Source organism: Oxyura jamaicensis, chromosome 5 (assembly GCF_011077185.1).
Source record: "Oxyura jamaicensis isolate SHBP4307 breed ruddy duck chromosome 5, BPBGC_Ojam_1.0, whole genome shotgun sequence".
Taxonomy (NCBI): Eukaryota; Metazoa; Chordata; class Aves; order Anseriformes; family Anatidae; genus Oxyura; species Oxyura jamaicensis.
The window spans coordinates 25,909,171-25,927,991 of record NC_048897.1 but is presented as its reverse complement, the minus strand read 5'-3'; the positions used below and the strand labels follow the sequence as shown (position 1 = coordinate 25,927,991).

The 18,821-nt window shown below is 39.3% G+C and overlaps 1 protein-coding gene across 3 annotated transcripts in view; it reads right to left on the bottom strand.

Annotated features, from left to right (window-relative positions):
- Positions 1-18,821, bottom strand: part of LOC118168642 (mucin-5B) — a 45,566-nt gene that overhangs the window by 20,404 nt on the left and 6,341 nt on the right. For all 3 annotated transcript variants that reach the window (XM_035329187.1, XM_035329188.1, XM_035329189.1), the window contains 18 exons: positions 18,229-18,316; positions 16,571-16,704; positions 15,949-16,174; positions 15,186-15,311; positions 14,296-14,413; positions 12,886-13,024; positions 12,209-12,310; positions 11,073-11,142; positions 10,690-10,827; positions 9,845-10,009; positions 8,931-9,025; positions 7,258-7,384; positions 4,289-4,541; positions 3,229-3,281; positions 2,720-2,820; positions 2,270-2,421; positions 971-1,109; positions 153-263 (listed from right to left, as the gene is read on the bottom strand). In XM_035329187.1, the coding sequence (XP_035185078.1) occupies positions 153-263; positions 971-1,109; positions 2,270-2,421; positions 2,720-2,820; positions 3,229-3,281; positions 4,289-4,541; positions 7,258-7,384; positions 8,931-9,025; positions 9,845-10,009; positions 10,690-10,827; positions 11,073-11,142; positions 12,209-12,310; positions 12,886-13,024; positions 14,296-14,413; positions 15,186-15,311; positions 15,949-16,174; positions 16,571-16,704; positions 18,229-18,316 (2,337 nt within the window). The remainder of the gene's footprint in view (positions 1-152; positions 264-970; positions 1,110-2,269; positions 2,422-2,719; positions 2,821-3,228; positions 3,282-4,288; positions 4,542-7,257; positions 7,385-8,930; positions 9,026-9,844; positions 10,010-10,689; positions 10,828-11,072; positions 11,143-12,208; positions 12,311-12,885; positions 13,025-14,295; positions 14,414-15,185; positions 15,312-15,948; positions 16,175-16,570; positions 16,705-18,228; positions 18,317-18,821) is intronic.

The following is an 18,821-nucleotide window of genomic DNA, read 5'->3' as shown; positions in this document are numbered from 1 at the left end:
ACCTTTCCTGGCCTGTCTATCTCTGCTTTCTGGCTGTTTGACTACCATAGGTACTGTCTAGCAACAACTGAGTTGGAATATGAGGACAAATTACACCAACTGCTGCAAAATCAAGACTACATCTCCTCAGCTGTGAATGAATCCAGACAAACCTCAAAAATCAGTGTGATCTTTAGAGAGCAGATGGAGAGTGACTTCCCACAGGCATTGTTCTGAATTACAATTCGGAAGGTGCCAGCATCCATGTTATTGGGGCAGAAGTCCTTTGAAAAATAGATAACATTTTATTAGAGCTTTGTATGTAACTAGTCCAGTCTTAAACATTTTCAGGAGCTCTAAATGAATGCTATGTCAGCCTGATTTCTGCTATTTTGTCATGTGTTCATTCTCCAAAACGCAGCATTTTAGAAGAATGCAGCGGTAGCTGAACTGCTCATACTTGACAAGAAATTTCAAACAGAAAAGCCTAAGCAAAAAACAAGCTTGTCATAGCGCCAGTCACACACAACCAAAAAGCTATATTTAAGTATTAGCAAAACCAATTGTAATTTGAAGATGAAGTATCTTGTTCAGTACTGTGTCATTACACGCAATAATTACACTTGAGTTGAGGCCTATACACTACCTTTTACATGCCTAAGACACAAAAAACAACTGGCACTCTTGAATGACCAAGAGAAACTTTTAGTTTTCAGCACCATACCAGTCCCTTCCCTTTGCAGATGCTAGAATTACACCAGTCCAGCCCAGGAGTTAATCATTTAGGATCACACAGTGCCCTCTTGTGTCATTTCTGAGGATTAATTGCTTTGCTTTTGTATAGAAAATCTCACAGTCTGCTCTATGTAGAGGAGGAGAGGGGTTAAACTCAGATCATCAGCATTGACTATTTTGCATGAGGTAGCCTTTTAATTACTCACACTGAGCCCTACAGGGTAAGCTGTGGGTAGCAAAATGAAAAACGTAATACCTGAGCTAGGATATAGTCACAGTCTCCCAGGAAATCAAACTTCTCCCCATCAAAGGTCATGTAGTGGCCATTGCCATACACAGTGCAGGTTCCCTTGCAGGGATTGTCCGTGCAGTTCCACTGCCTTTTGTTACACGTGCTGGGAGGTGAATAAGATAAGGTTCACAATCTTTGTACAAAGCTTTTTTTTTTTTTCTTTAACCCCAAACATGGGCAGAATAATTGAAAGGTTAATCTTTTGCACTGCTCTGAGGCCGTGCCACATAATGGATTGCTAATTACAAAAATTGTGTTTTCTACCAAGACATGTTTGAACTTTCTGTGTATTGATTTTATTTTTTCCCCTTCAAATATCATTTAAATCATTAAGGCCTGGCAGCAGACATTGGGGATTTAGGACCTAAGCTCAAGAAGAACTAGATATTTCAAACATATCTGAATATTAATCCATGAAGTACCATGTGGCCAGTTCTGCTCCTGACTATGGTGTTATGTACCAGCATTATCTTCCATCCTACCCTGGCAAACTGCAGCTTAAGGACATCATTAGACAGAAAATTCTAGTTATTCCCTTGGCACAGATACTCTACGATTTTTCCTCCCCCTTATGTGTTCTGTTCTCCTAAGAAAACAAAGACCTCATTGCAACAAAACCTCATAATGGCCTCTGTGATATCAATGACTGCTTATCAGGGTTTGGCCTCACATGCTAAATTTGATTGCTTGTACCAGCAATGATCAGACCAGTGTTTCTGGCTGTTATTTTCTGTGCCTCCACCTGGCAGGACTACACAACCTCATCCTCGCTAAATAATGGGTAAGAATCCAAGGAATCTTACCCACCATGATCAGCAGTACCTGTGAAGACTAGAGCACCATTACACCAGCAATTGCAGCAATTGGAGCTTCAAGTTGCTGGAAGATCATTGCAGTTCCTCATTCCCCTAAATTCATACTTTTTCTGGGGTTGAGCTGAGTCCTACAGACATAGACTCAATTCTCCCTTGCACAATAACCTGCCCCAAACTAACCTGGATGAGGCTGGTATTTCTAAAGCTGGTGTGGAAACAGTCTGTGGAAGAAGATGGGAATTCTTTGACATTTGGTACCTATACCCCCCAAACGCAGGCTCCTGCAGTGTGATGCAGAGAGGAAAAAAATTTCCCTTTTTATTTTTACTAGATGCCTGATGGCTCCAGTGATGAAGTGAAGTGCTTCAGAACACATTCTGCACCATGAGATACAGAGACTATTTTTAACACCCTTTGTTATAAAACAAAACTCCCTAGTATAACATACCATGTGTTGCAGTCAACTTGTATGGTTTCCCCGGGTTTATAAAAGTGTCCTCCATGGACACACGGGCACTGGTCTTTGGGAATACATCCTCCACTGCCATCCAGTACCAGCCCATCAGGACACATGCAGCCAGAGACACATTCTGTGACATACTGCGTATATAAAGATACGATACAAGGCAATATGGTAATGCACAGAACGTACAGGGAGCCTACAGAGGTGTTAGCACTGGATGCCAAGATTTTAGATAGGGTTTTAAAAAAAAAAAAAAACACTATGGCTGTAAATTAGTAACAATCAAGCTGCAAGCGTCACAGCTAGGTGGGTAGCTATAGCTGCTGTATTATCAGTAAACTGGTTGCTCTGTGAATAGCGTCAGCATTTGTTAAGGACAATCATACATGCACAATCATGTCGTCCCACGCTCCTGCTAGGAGGTGAAGTCCTTACACAGTGCATGTCCTGCGTCTTACAACTTTTCTGACACTCTGATCCAATTGCACCAGGACCCGCAGAGCTGCAGTTGAAGTAGTACATAGGAGCCGGGCAATCTATAGGGAGAAGAAACCATTTTAGACATGCGAAAGCGATAAGGACACCATCAGCCACTGTGCAACAGAGCAGAGCATTTCAGAGCTCAGACACATTGCGGCATGTGCCTCTCATTTACGGTTTCCATTAGCTTTTACTTCTGTCCACCAGCAGGATGGGAGGAGGCGGCAGATAACCTCTAAGCTCTGGGAAATATCTTCGTCTTTTGAAAACTTCAGCAAGTCTGGTGATATTTTTACAAAGTCAACTGTTATCAATAACTGGCACATTACAGAGAGAAGGCAAAAAATGTGCAGAATACCAAAATATTATAGGAAGCAAGAGATATTATAGGAAGCAAGAGATATACAGAAAAAAATTATAAATAGTAGCTGATACCGTAAAGCCATTATTTAATGAAATCTCACCGTTTACCAGGACAGTTTCTCCAATGCAGTCTAATCTTCCTTGAATGCATTTGCTAAAGAGATTCCATAAAATGAAAGAAATCAGCTCTTTGTACTTTCCTCTCTCACTAGAGAGAAAGCCTCTGCAAAGCTTTGCTAGTCACGCAAATAACAAATTCCCACCAAAATGAATATTTGGTAAAGCTATCAGGCTCACAGACATGAACTGCCATCCCCAGAAGGAAGATTAAGACCTAACGATTAAAACCTCTTTCTTCATCTGCCACTATTTTATTGCATATTTTCCCTAAATCAAGTCTCTCCTAAGCATTTATTGTATTTTTATTTATTTTTATCATCACTGTGATGAAACTAATACTTTTTTAAACAAGAGACCTCTTAAATTACTAAATTAATCTGTGTTTACAAAGCAGTCTAGAAACCTCAGAGGAAAATCTGAGAGTTGGAAGAGATTGAACACAGACATCTAAAGATAAAAATACATGGCAAAATTCAGCCTTCCCCTCGTATTTGTTTGCATTGCTACCCTCAGCTGGCTGAAAATGAGAAAAAGACAGTTGTTTTGCACTGAAGGTACAAGATTATATTATTTTTGTTATATCCCCCCCAAATTCTCTCTTTTTCATGTTTACGTCTAAGACGTTTTTTTTTCCCCTTGGCCATTTTCATTTTTTTTAGTCTGCAGGATGTGCTGGGGGGTGGTTTTGACTCTTTTTCATCTCAAAGCCAGAAACTCCAATCTTAAAGCCCCTATGTTGCTCCCATTGTATATGGATTTATTTTTTTTTTCCACACTACAATGAACTTTGCATAGAGATAGATCACAAACATGACTCTAATTTACATGTTTTCAGCTTCCTGTTTGCTAGGAGGAACATAAGATCTTAACCTTCACTGTGGCTGCACTACCTGACAGGGGAACATGTGCTTTGGTACGATCAAGCGGAAATTTGTCATTATTACGGTAGGATGACCCCATTCAGGGATTAGAGCAGGGACTTCCCTGGTGAGCCCTGACATCCCCCAGGTATTCAGCCTTTGCATCATCAGAGCAGCTTACCACAGCAGTTTGTCTTCTTGGAAGGAGTTGCCAGGTTGAACAATCTTGCCTTTGTAGTAGCAGGGACAGTCATCTGGAGTGACACATTCCTCCTCGTCATTGAGGTAGGTCCCTTCAGGGCAACCGCAGCCCTCCATAGGAGTGATCTGAACTTTACACAGCAGATCGGGTTCATCCAGCGAGCGGCAAGACTGGTTACAGTACTTCACGCTATAGTTATAAACCATAGTCTCAGGACACTCCTCAGAGGGATCTTTGCAAGAGAAATAAAATGGATGTATGGCCTTCTCTGTGCAACCATCATTCGTACTGTTAATGCAGCATTCTGAAAGTTGGTAGCCGTAGATGTACTTTTTCCTAACTAGCAGACTTTGTCACCCAGTGGCCTGGAGGAATTCTGATCACATAAACCTGAACTAGATGAGATTGGATACTGAAATACGCAACAGTGTATCTTGACTGAATAAGGGAACCGGTATAGTTTTGTCATTTGTAGAATTTGCAATACTATCTTATATCACGAACTGAAACCTGTAACTTCTCACTTCCCCATGTAGTTAAAAAAATGGATCTTCTCTCCTTAACTAATGATTTCTTTGGATGGGAATAATTTAAGAAATACATTTAAGAAAAACATTTTATAGGGTTAAGTTTTGACAATAAGTGGGCAGTGCTAAGGATCTCTGCTAATTATTTGATGTTACCAAAGAAAACATGTTTGAATTCTCACAGATGTCTTGAGGAAAACTCATGTTACCATCTGAAGGGGAACTGCGCTAATCATCTTTGTAGCAATGCTATCACCATATCAGCAATAGGCTCCATGCTTAAACAAAGCTTTGTATGGTTTTCCAGTCCGTGACTGTTGTACACTTTCTTAGATTAGTTAGCGTGCTAGGTTTGTGTACACAACGAGAACCACCACCACCTCCACCAACAAAAACCAGTTGGTTTCCTTGTCTCAGCTGGAGCAGACACGATATCCCATGTACTAAATAGGGTCTGCAGGTCATATTTTCCTACTTCATAGACGTGGGACGAGGATGTAGCGAATGGTATTTATAAGTATCACAATAGGCCAAATAAGAAAGATAATAATAAAGATTTTAAAACAAAAATTTATATCACAGTCCACCTGACATAACAGAAGATTTACCTGAATGGGTGCTTCAACTGTTAATTATTTTTTTAAAAATAATAATGTGTTTACTTTCTCCCTTTATTCACAGAGGGAAAAGATCAGTTTTCATAAAGCGAGGTCTGGTAAGAAAAAGGTTATTTCATTATAGTACCCATGGTCACAGATTGGTAATTATAGATTATATGTACATCACAACTGGAGGCATGAGTGCAGAGCATACCAAAAATAGCTTAAAGCTAGTTCACACACGGAGAACCAGGAAAACAGTGCCATGACTTAGAAGAGGCTACTGACCCCCCAACCAGTAATTCAACTAAAGGTTTGTGATTGCACTAAAGATTGTTGTATATGCAGACTGCCATCAGTTAGCTAGCAGGATTTCCTTTTTCTTACACTGAGTTGTCTGTACTGTAGGCACCCCTTCACAATATAACCTGCCTCGGAGGCTGCCTGCAGCCTGGCACAGCTGGACACAGCTGCAGGAGCTGAAAGAGCCTTTAAAACCACCACAAGAGGACAGACACTGCGAGTGACTGTTCTGGCCCGTTCACTCTTTCACTCATGAATAGCACAACCCTCAGTCTTATCACAGGTATGTTCCCAGAAGATTATTTCTTCTTACACATGGCCTAAAATGATTGTGCTGATTAAGCCATTAGCATTTTTCCCAAGGTTTCTGTACTGTTTGAGTCAATATTGTGTCATAAGTCCACAGATTTCAGACTAAACCATGCTGCAAAACAGTCTTGATTTGGCATGAAATATGTCAGCAATTCTATATTGACAGCAAAGCTTTCAATAGACAGAGACTATCTAGTGCATAAACTTGAGTGACTCTAGGATAATACACTGTAGACTACACTGTGTTCCCTTATAAATATTTCAGCACAGGTTTGTTAAATTGTTCTTACTGTGATCTTAAATGCCTTGTACGAAGCACTGCGTGACTTGCGTTGTCTCTATTAAAATTTCCAGCTAGCCTCTAGGTCAGGTAATTGACTAGATCATAGCTGTATCAAAGTGGCATAAAAATCATTCTTGTTATGTTTTATGTTCAGATATATTATTAGTCAGAAAACCTATACATTTATTTTCACATTGAAATAGGCAAAACTCATTTGAACTATCTGATCATTAATGGAAAAATGGAAAATTTCAAAGTAAAATTCAGAATCTGGGATTTGGGAGATTTATTCTCAGCTCTGATAGTATCTCATAATAAGTTCGGGCAGTGCCAAAAAATACACATTTTTGTGGACTCCTAATCCAGGATTTACTGGCTATGTATAGACCCAAATATAAACGTATGTTCCAAGAAACTTACTTATTTAAGTAGTCCTGAGCTGTAAATACCTTTAAACACTTCAACATTCCCAAAAACCAGTGACATATTTATTAGAAGTCATTACTGTTTTATTATAACATGGAAAAGTGCAATTAATGAGAATAATGCCCAGTATATGGCCAGTGTCTGAGACAGAAGGGCTGAGCAGAACTGTTGAAAATCTTTCAGAATTTACATACATAGGGAGGCCCAAAAATTCAAAACTAACATGACTGCAACTACGTGTTGTGATTTGATTAATACACCTTACACTCTTTTTCTTTGTGCTCTGAATTCACACAAGGAGCATGCTTCCTAAGAGCCTCTTCATGAAGTGGACATGAGGTGATTTTAGCAGGCAGAGGTTTTTTATAGAGCGTATGCTTATTCTATTTTTCAAAGATGTACAACCTTAACTGAGCTCATAAGCCCTGGGCTGCCACAAAATGCAGTCTCCTGAAGCTGTTCCCCAGATCCCTACCCAGGATGTTATAGGATGCTTACCACAGATCCCCTGTCTCCAGCCCTTCAGGGACATGCCGGCCACAGCACAATCTCTGGAGTAGGTAGAGAGCACACTACACAGTGCAACTTCACTCTTCTCAGCGTTACAGGTGTCATACATGCATTTCTAGGGGACAGAAAAGGGCACGGGTGTAATAATGCCTGGCTCACAGAACAAGGAAACATCCAACAATTCAAAAAGTATTCAACCAATGCATTTTTAGAAAAGTATTACTACCAATGAAGTTTAATTTGAAACATCTCTACAAGAAAACATATGCTAATGAAATGTTATGCAAATTGGAGAAACAGGAAATCTGTTACAGCCATATAACTGCAATGATGGTATGTCTAGCACTCATAAGAGATGAATAATAAGAGTGATGGTGGCAGCTATAGCTCATTAAAGCACTAACAAATGTCTATACCAGCCTCCCATGATGATGTACAGTTAGGACATGCCAAAAAACATCATCTGAAAATATACAGAACTGAAAGTACTACACAGCGATGACTGGTGTTTGTGTCCCTGTCTAGTGCGCAGGTAAGATGCAGCCTATTAAATGACAGGTACATAAGAGAAGATGATTTAACAGTGAATCATATGTATCAATGTCTAAAGAAATAGTACTAATAGGGATAAAGGACATGTAAAGCTCAAGTTCTTTTAATTGGGTGTCTGGGCAGCACCCAGATACAGCCAGCCACTCAACAAAAATATGGTCATATTGCACAGATGGCACTTCGTCCTGCCACTACTAGTGTTGTGGAAAGTGCTTCCACTAATTGTGGTTAAAAGCCCTATGAGATCAGCAGGAGTAACAAACATACCCATAGAAAAATAAATAATAATAATAAAAGAAGGTTATTACTTTTCTTCAATTGTGAATTAAATTCTTATTTTACATGTAGTTAACTTAAGTTTTGAAGCAGACATTTTTAAAGGAAAACATGGGTAGCAGAAAGGATATGCCATAATTTTAAAGGTACCTGAAACACATTAAATTTCATGGAAAAATTCAGGCTCAAAAATTTTCTCACTAAGTTGTATCTCATACAGACCCTACTTGAATTTTCTGCAGTTTTTGCAGAACCTGCTTTACTATTCACAGAAATGCAGTAACTTGCTTGCTCAGTCAATTTCATCAACAACATTATACAGCTGAACACCAAGAGTACTGGTGGGCAGCTTCATGCATTCTAAATACAAAGCAAAATGTCTCCTTAGTAATAAATGGGTTATAAACAATGTATGTTCTCTCACTAGATATGACTTTAAAAGCAAATCAGAGGGAATCTATGGAGTATGAAACCTCTCAGTTTGATTCCCAACAGAGACGCTGATTTAGCTTTTTAAAGACTGAACAGTTTTCAAAAACAGCAAACCCTATTTTGCCCATTTTGCTTCTGGATCATGCAATGGAATTGTTTTCCATGAGCATCCCTGCTCTCACTGACAAGTCACTTAATATTTCAAGCAAGCAAACAGCAAGCAAAAAGTCCCACCATATCTTGCATAAACTCTCATTTTGTTATTTTTCTCATCAGCATTACGGAATATATTTCCAAACTGGCATTACTAAAACCTATTTCACTCCTGAAGACCAGACCTCCTTCATGGCAGAATCAGCCTCTGGACAAGAATAAGCCCCTGATTTAGACCCGTGACTTACCTTGATGTACACAGCAGGGTCCACGACAGAATGGCAGGCAGCAAACACACTGCTTGTATTAGACAGAAGAGCACACCAGTGTTGTGCAAATTTTTCTGAATGGGAAAAAAAAAAAGTGCCCACAGTCACTTAAACCACACCACTATGTGAATTAATATTTCTTATCAGGTATCACACAGACCTAGAATGTCCTGAAGTGTTCAAATGATGCTGGAAGGAAGCAGTGGGCATAAACATGGTGATACACATAATTGGATAGGTAAACAGTCATCTTCCTGAAAGAAAAGTTTTTTCCTTCCAAATACTAAAACTGTTACTGTGACTGGATTTGCAGAACATCAGAAAAAAATCCCCATTTTCATTGTTTTTCATAGTTCTTTATGAAATATAGTCAAGCAATAACACAAAGCATATAATATTTAGTGGGCTTTTATTATATATCATAATACCTAGGTAATATGATAATACCCTCTAAATCTTCTATATAGTCAAACCCAGTCAAAAGGAGAAGCTGGACAGGGCACCTAGTACAGAAGTGCCTACCGAAGTCAGTAGTTTTGATAACTTATTCCTCTTGACTTCAACACAGCTGTAACAACCTAGATGGGATGAAGATCTGGCCCAAATGTTGACAACCAATTACGCTCTGCCTTAAGCCTAAATTGTTCTCATTGATGTTGTGTGTGCTTTTTAAGCCATCAAAGAAGGTGTTGCCTCTTTCTCCAGAAGTGTGTCTTTTTAAAAAAGAAAGCAAAGCTGTCACCTTAGCGACTTGCAAAAAACAATGTGTTCTCTCTCGTAGCAGTCTCAAAGGCAGTAGCATTTGATGTCTACGAGCTTTCTAAAGCTTTTTCAGTTATTCATCATGGGAAAATTGTTTAGCACTGATAATCCAGGGATGAAAAGCCTGCTACCTTTATCCACACTGTTTGAACAAGGATCTTCAAAGCTGTCCTCAACATCAGAACAGCTGGCTCTAGTTTTCCAAGAGTTACCAAAAGCAGAAGCTGAATCTTCCACAGCTCCAGTGGCCGTTCTGAAATCATCAGTCTGGATGTTATTGAAATTGCCACAAAGACCTTGAGTGGGCGGCAGGGAAGAAAAAAAAAAAAAAAAAAGAAGAAATCACAAGTGGAAAAAGGAATCACTTCAAGATAAATACCCTTAGATCTATAAAGGTGCTTGCCTTAAAGTAGCTTGTTTTCCTGAAGTTACCACAAATCAGACAGTATACTTACTGTCTTTAGTCCATAATTATTTTCTGCCTTACAGTAGTACTTAGTGATAGCACAGAGATTGGAGGCTGCTTAAGTGTGCTTCATTAAACACCATCATACGAAGAGTTCCCTTCCCCAAAATTCATAATCAGAGGAAATGGCAAAAGCAAAACATGCATTGGAGAGATGGGATATTATCCCAATATATAGATAGAAAACAGTAGCACAAAAAGCTTAAGTGGTGCTGATGGAAGATAGGTGACAAAACCAAGATCATAACTTGCATCTCATAAGTCTCTGATGATAGCCTGCTTTTACAGTCTAAAAGATCTGCACACACTGAAAGTCACAGAGCTTATCTTACTTTCTTCAGCAAATTGAAGGCTTTGGCCAATTCTTTGTTCCAGGAAGGCTATAGATTTAATCAAGGGTTCTAACATACCAAAGCCAATATAAATTGAAGTAATTTGTTTGCTTAAACTGATAGACAAGCAGCTAAAACTTGATTTAAGAGCAAACTGAAAGAATGTGATATGTCCTACCAGATGTGCGATTCTGATAAGAATGATCAACCATTATGGAGAGCTGCATCACAGGTTTCATTTGCACTTGAATCTGTACTCCAATTGAGCTCAAGATTTTGATAAAAAATGTAGAGGGTCTGAAGATGGTGATGCCATCTAAGAAGAGAAGTGAAAACGTATGTCTGTACCTGCAAATCTTTATAAAGCTCAGTAAACAGGAATTCCCTTTTACCAATGCATTCTGTGCACACAGGAATCCCCAGGGACTCCCAGACCTTGTATCCACCTAGGTTAAAGGGATCTGACAACGGGCAGGGTCTGGCTCTTCAGAGAAAGGAGCAGGAATCTGTCTTTAAATAGATGCAGGCTAGGCTGACAACGATGTGAAGAAGGACATTTACCTTTGCTTACTGGCAGCTTCACAATAAAATTGTTCATGTAGATATTTCCACAGGAACATATTTTTATTGTCTGCAGGGAAAAAGAAAAAAGCCCATATTAATGAATGCATATGGCACAAAATAGACAGCACAACCTCACAAGCTTCCATAAACATTAACAAGTTATGTCTTCAGAACATGATTACCTCTGAGTTCAATATAACTCAGTGTCTGGATACCATACAGTGCCACAGAACAAACCTGTACTTTGTAACAAACCAAAAAAAGTCTCCATAGACAACAACCTTGACTAAAGTCCTCTTGCTTACTTAAGAGGTTAGTTATCTTTTGGAGAATTGCACTCAGGATGTTTCATGTAGGTTCAGATCCATCTAATTGGAAATGTAACATACCCCAAATGAGAGCTACCTGACTCAAACTCCCTCATAGAGACATGGCTCCTCCTATGGATAGAGACAAGCACCTCCAGAAGCCAGCTCATATATTTGATGGACTGACTTGTCCTTTGAAGATCCCTATGTTCCTTTGCTGACTACAGAAGGAGGTTAAGATGCTGAGTCTCCTAACCCAGCTAGGACTACACCAGTTAAATACCATTTAGACATAATGAATCCATGCCTTAGTGATACTATTTATGCACTCCCAAATATACACAGGTTTATTCTAAGTCTGTTCCCATTGAATTCAGTTTGAATCATAGCATAATATTCAGTAGGAGAAATCTCAAGCCTTCATTTGGAAAATTCTACTACTTCACTCATTGCATTAGGGAAAACCTCAGGACTCAAAGCTGCTATAAAAATACAAGGGTCTTGGAAGGAAACCTACATCTATCAAAAATGAATAAATGAAAAACTTTAAAGTCATGGAAAAGACAGGGAAAGTCAACAAGAATAATTTTGAACCACCTGCCTCTAAAGAAAACGGTAAAAAAAACAGAATCCAAAAGGAGTGGAAAGCAAATAACTCTTGTAGAACAAAACTAATAAACACATGCAATGTATCATCTGCTGATATTAATCCTACAGCGTCAGGACTGCAACTGATCCAAATGAGTCCACAGTATTAGAGAAACACCATCTTTGAACCTAAGTAAAAGTGACAGATTGTGTCACTAGCTAAGGCAAGTTACTTACAGTTCTTCCTAGTGTGACTATTACATTCTTCAAACAAGTCATTGTCTTTGATGTACCACACTGAACGATCTCTCCAATCACCACAAATGTGTCATCAGTGTTCTGAAAAGAGGTGAGAGGGATGTGCAGATATTGTTAGCATGCTATAGGAAGGGAGCTGGAAGGGAAAAAATGTGTCTCTGAAAGGCTAAAATGTAATAATGAAAGAAGTGGTGCACTTAATCTCTAACTGCAGCTTTATTTCATTGCCAAAACCAAGAATGATCATTGCCTTTCCCTGTATTTTTTTCATCAACCTGTACAGATCATGTATTTGCAGTCACATGGTAGTCAATCTTTGTGAAGTAATCATCTCATCCACTTCCTTTTGACAGTCACACATGAAGAAAGCTTCAGAAGAATGCTTTAATCTACACTAATAAATCAAATAAGAAAAGGAATTCACTAAAAAAAAAAAAAAACTGTGTTGAAGTTGCAAAAGCTTAATGCTTAACATCACAGTTGACTTGCAGTCCATTGCAAATGGAAAAATTTATGTGATTTAAGGTTAAGCATGTGTTGAAGTGCTTTGTTGGATTGAGGTCATTTAATCAAATGAAGTCATATCAAGCTTCAGCACAGCTTAATGCTTCATGCTAGTCTAGAGATTCAGGAGTGAAATGGGAGATTGTTCATACCTTAGCTAAGACATAATGGCAGTTACCATGAAAATTGAACCTCTTATTATCAAACGTAGTTATATGGAAACCTCCATCTATATTGCAACTTCCAGAACAAGGCAGAGAGATACAGCTCCAGTGGCCTCCTTTGCAAGTGCTGTACAAAATCCAAAAAAGGAGTAATTAGAATAAATACACTTTAAAGGAGCAAAGACTGAGATCTGTATCTGATCGGACCCTCTTTCTCCGTCTTACTAGCTGCTTGTTATTCATTTGCTTACTAAATCCAAGCAGAAGGAAGATCCTATACTAGGCCCTTAGAGTATAAAAGTTGAATGCCTATTGATTGGAGTTAACTGCACTAGGCTTCAAACTAAGTCCTTCAGAGACACTACAGAGAGTTGGTCAAGAAAGAAACATTCCAGGGCCTGAACTGGTTACTTAACTTTTTAAAATGAAGAATCTTTTTGAGCAGGATCTTGCAACATTTTATGTTATTGATGCAACCATTCAGCAAGTTGCTGATGTGACTTCTCAGCAGCTTACTGTGGAGGACCTGAGTTAATGAGCTGTGTTAGTTCTTAGTTCTTAGAGCTGTGCACACAAGAGGAGAACATCCAGGCCATGTCAGCTTGGGCTTTGTGAAGAGTAAGCGAGGATGTGGCTTTATGGGAATCACCCAAAGCCCATCAAGTTCATTTCCTCAAAACTGCAGGTTTTCAAGAGTATTTCCTGCATTTGAGGACAATGTAGAAAATACTTGATCCAAAGGGGTTTGCAGAATATCTGCTCTGCCCCACCATGTGCCACAGTGTAATCCACTGCTCCCTACTGAAAAGGTTATTCCTAAGGTTAAGAAAACATACTGTATTTCAGAAGCACAAAAATACATAGAATTGTTCATTCACTAGATAGATATCAGAGTAAGAAATATCTCTTCTGAAAAGAACATACCCAAGGTCTTAACACATTTCACTATTGCAGAGTGGGTTCCAGCTACAAGTTTTGCTCAAAATCAAATCATTCTCAAGGATCAGGACTTTTGAGATCCAAGTCTTGGAACAGCCCTTTATAAATCTAGAGATGGCTGGAAAATTACTCATTAACATGGTACGATCCTCTGCTCCAGTTTAGTGGCCAATGCTTCTAAACTAACCATCAAAGCATCTCATTTTTCTGCATTATAGTAACTTGGGCTCAATACTTGCTGCCAATTCTAAGATAAGGTGATAGCTATGTAAGGTTGAGGGCTGCCTCAAAGTTTTTTTCTGAAGGCTGTTGCAATTCAGACCCCAGTTTTTGTATTAGTACCATAATTCCTTAAGACATAAGGAACAGCAAAAAAGGAGAAAAGAATGGAATGAAAGTCATCAATGCTTTGCAATAATTGCCTTTTCCTTGTTAGTGCAATCAAGTTCACAACAGTACCAGTTTTGGCAAGGAGTAGAGTAAGTCCCTCCAGATGGGTAGACTTTGCCTTGAAACATACAGGGGCAGCTGTCTCTGGGGACGCATTTTTTGCCACCAAGGTCATCAAGGATGGTTCCTGTTCAGACATATTGGCTAGTTAGTATTCCTCAGGTGAGTCTGGGAAACACCACGAAGGAAGATCAGAATAAGCAAAAAAAACTCTGGAGGATTCAGCATTTCTGTAAACGATTGGGGTATATTTTAATGAAAACAACACACCAGGCCCTCTCAGGTGTTAATTGATGAGAAGCGTTTTTACTAGACTTCAAATAAAAGCAGCACAGCAATACAAAAACAAAAGAGTATCTCTTCATGTTACTGTAATCCTACACCATGAGCAGGATTTTCAAATGCCGGACTGTAAGCATGTGAGCTAGCTTCCATCAATTTCTAATAGTGCATCTAACAAATCAGAACTCAAATTCTTCATGTGCAAGATTGCTCAAGCATGTACCCACCAATGCATTTATTTTACATGTGACTTAACCTACAGTCATAGCTATCATCCCATAGGCTAGATATATACCTAGACTTGTAACAGGGAGGTATCTCACCAGACATCCTCAGCTGCATTTCTACTGTCTGGAGAACCTCTTTCCTTTTTCTACATCTGTACCTTTTTTTCTGCCTAGAAAAATATCCTTTCTCTCCCCTTCTTCAGTGTTATGATTTTGGATCTTTAGAGATCTGACTTCCAAGAATGAAGTTGCTTAATTATGCTAGAAGAAACAGTTTGTTCGCTGCCTTTAGTGTAAAATCAAAAAGAAAAAAAAATTGCCACTAACTGAAAAGGAACAATATCCCTCTTTGTCCCTTGTGTGACCAATTGGAAGAAGCAGATGCCTTACCAGGAGGACAGAAACAGCCATCTGTACATGGGGCTTTGCAAATCTTGCTTCTTTCTGGGTCAGCACAAGTATCAGCACAGGAATTTCCACATTCCATGTACTCCATGTTATTTGGGCATTCCTGATCTGTGAGACCAAATGAAAACGTGGTATGTTACTGTTATAAGTGCTCTAAAATCTTTGCATCACTGCCCAAATCCTTCCTCCCATATCTTGGTTGGGGAACTCTCTACCCAGATATATAAAATTGTAATAACTTATTTTTGCCTCAAACATCAGTCATTCTTGCATTAATCTTCTATCCCAATTCACAACAGCTATTTGGAAGAACTACCTGTAGCCTTCCCCCTGAATTTATAGTGATTTCCTGCCCAGTAGCTGCAACTACTGAGTTGAGGACCATTTAAGCAGAGGACCATTTAAGAACAAACGTGTTAGACTTCTCAGTGACTTCTTTGGACTAGACATCAAAATTTAAAACAAGGTTAGTTATAAATTAACTGTGCATAGTAAAATTCAAACAAGAGCTGGAAAAAGCAATAGCCATAAGGAGGAGGGGGAAGATATCCTAATATAAGTTCTAATGAAGGAGCAAAATCAAGTTAAATTTGTAGAAGTTTTTCCATTAACAATGTTTCTGTCAAAAGTACTTCTACAGACTAATTCACTGTAGTTAACAGAGCTCCTATATTTGCTCTACTGGGATCAGGGTTTGTACATATATGTCTAACCCAAAGAGATCTCCAGATCAGCAGTTACTTACGGCAAAGTTCTTTGGTTCTCCATTCCCCTGGGTCTCCCTTGCTGAGGACACAGTCCCGAGAGTATTGGTTTAACGTGCTGCATATGCAGCTGGAAACCAAATCAGTGTGAGACGAATTAACCATACAGCTGCACATATCCTCAGTGCAGGTAGCTACATAATCATCAAAAGCAACCACTTTGGGGCAGTTTCCAAAATGGGATAGAAGTTTCTTGCACAATTTTTTCTGGAAAAAAAAAAAAAAATAGGAAGAAGAAAAGTAAAGCAATAATTGACATTTTACCAACTTTCAGGTTTTTGGATGTGCATCCTAATTTCTGATGACACAAATTCATGGTCACATGGAACTCCAGAGGCCACACAAGTCTAATTTTCTGTTACGAAGTTCTTTTTCTTGGACTGGAAGCTATCATAAAATTGCATATTTTCCCTGATCTATTTCATTAACATCACAAATAGGATATTCTTTCAACTATAAGATAACATTTTGCCAAGATTCATTCAGGAGTGGACTCCTGACAAAATCAGTTCACTGCATGCTCTGTAAATAGCCCTTGTTTCATACAGTCACTCCAGGACTGTAGTTCAGGAGGGGTTATACTCCTTAGCCACACATACTTACATATTTACTGCATCTATCATCTTCTCTCCTAGGATGCCTTCCAGTGTGGTCATCTGGACTCACATCAGCACACTTTTCAGATGGATCCTCAACTTTGTGAAAGTTCCCAAACTGCCTCGGGTGCATTTGATATCCTGCAAAATCCCCAGGGGCATACGAGTGACTGCCTGCAATCCTTTAGATCAGCTATTTTGCTATAAATATGCACTTCATTTTTGGGCTGTAAGGCCCAAAGTATGGTCTTTACCAAGTGCCTCAGCTTAACCACAGCATTCAAAATATAAAAAACAACAGCCTGGCATAATATCTGCTGGACTAGAACCAGGAATTTGGCACGCTTGTATCAAGAACTGCTGGCAGTCTGGGCAGTAATAATCACATAAGATACTTGACCTTTCTACTGCATGTCATCACTTTCAGAGTTCAGTTTTTTATGGGTGCATTTGGACTTCAAGAATTCTGTATTTGCATGAGTAATGGCCATGCAGTTTAGCTTTCATTCTACTATCACAGCCTAAAGTGCAGGCTTAGGTGCACATGCTCATAATCACCTGTGAACTTAAAACTTTTCACAGGCTAGGCAAGATGGGAAGACAGGCACACAATACATGTATTACACTAGTTATAGGGGTACACTTGACCAAGGCATTACCATATAGATCCTAGATCTGAGAAATTTTTCTGACAAACAGAAGTTTGAAATATAAATATTTCAACCAGAAATATTGGATTCCAGTGGTTATCAGTTCCAGTGCACCCAGAAGCATAAAAGAAGAGCCTTGCTTTTCTTGGAGCAACGCTTCGCAACAGAGAACAGTTTCCTCAAAAAATTTTGAGCTGGCTCTAGGTTTTACTGATTGTGGTTGTGAAGTAAAGGGCAGAAACATGACTAAGATGTGCCCAAAAATCTTAATATCAAGTATGACAATGAGCTCCAAATCTACCACTACAAGTGGTATATTTAATCAAATATCACAGTTCTTTCTGAAGGGGTGAGGTAGATGACAGTATTTTTCTGGTGACCTAAAAAGTCTAGGTATTACATGAAGGGATGGTATTACAATTTTGGCTTTAGTCCTGCATTAAGTACCCTGGGACGCAGGTTTCTTTCTGCTCACACACCCTGCTGCAGGACGGTAGCCTTATCTGTTTGCTGTGTTGGCCTTTCCAGCCCAGTGCAATATCTGAAGGCGTCATGGGATGGCACCGCAGTTTCTGTAAAGATGCTCAGTGAAACCTGTCTGGGTCAGCCATGGCACTTTCATTTTGTTTCAGAGCCAAAACTAATCAGACTTGATACCCAGCTGTAAAATGATGAAAATGGAAGGACAGAAAGTTCCGTCATGGCTCATTTGAGACTACAAGTTCCTTAAAGTTTGGTACTATCAGTCGGAAACCTGGTATTGTTGCTACATGACAACTGGGCAATTAAACTGGGCTGATGAGGTTTGAGAGATCTGCAAGTTTGCAAGCAGCAGAGGATCCCAAATTATCCCACAGCCTCTTAAGTTGCACCTCCCATCTACAGAAACGTTGGGGTATTTCAGGGCACCTGTCAGGAAAACTGTAACCCCACTCAGAGGAAACAAAATTCAAGTTTCATGCCATATATTAACACACTCCTGTTCTCTGTGGAACACACTGCATTCATGGCCTACCGTCCAAAATCAAATCATTCTTCTTATTGCCATCATAGTTCCCACAGAGACCACATATTTTCTCTTTATATGTTTCTTCCAGGTCCAGCTAAGAAACAAAAGCAGAGAGGAAACCCAGAGTTTAAAGGCTTTTTCCCCCCAGTCAGCAGCACGTTACCAGATGGTTCACTATAAAAAAGCACACTGGCAGAAATGCTTATTACCTGTTTTTAGAAGTCCCCTTTTCAGTTACTCAGTTACAAACCCACCATAAAACCTACTGGCAGACAGGCTGAATTCAGATGAGATGATGATTTTCCAATAATTGACATTCCTACCTATTAAACAGCTAACTGCAGTGTGCCGAATACTGGACTAATCCTGGGACCAGAGTCTCCCAGTAGAGAGTACTGGGCAGCTAACCGTGCCCTGATGCTGGAAGATGTGAAGAAACAGCTTCTGGTCAGCTTTTAGCAGTATCTATTTTTTTGTTTGTTTGTTTTTCTAGTTCATAGGGTAAATGGAAAACTTCATAGCATTGCTATGGGTGGGTCTGCCCGGCATAACTTGTTCTGCCCATACACAGAGGCAATATTGAGCCAGGTTAACACATT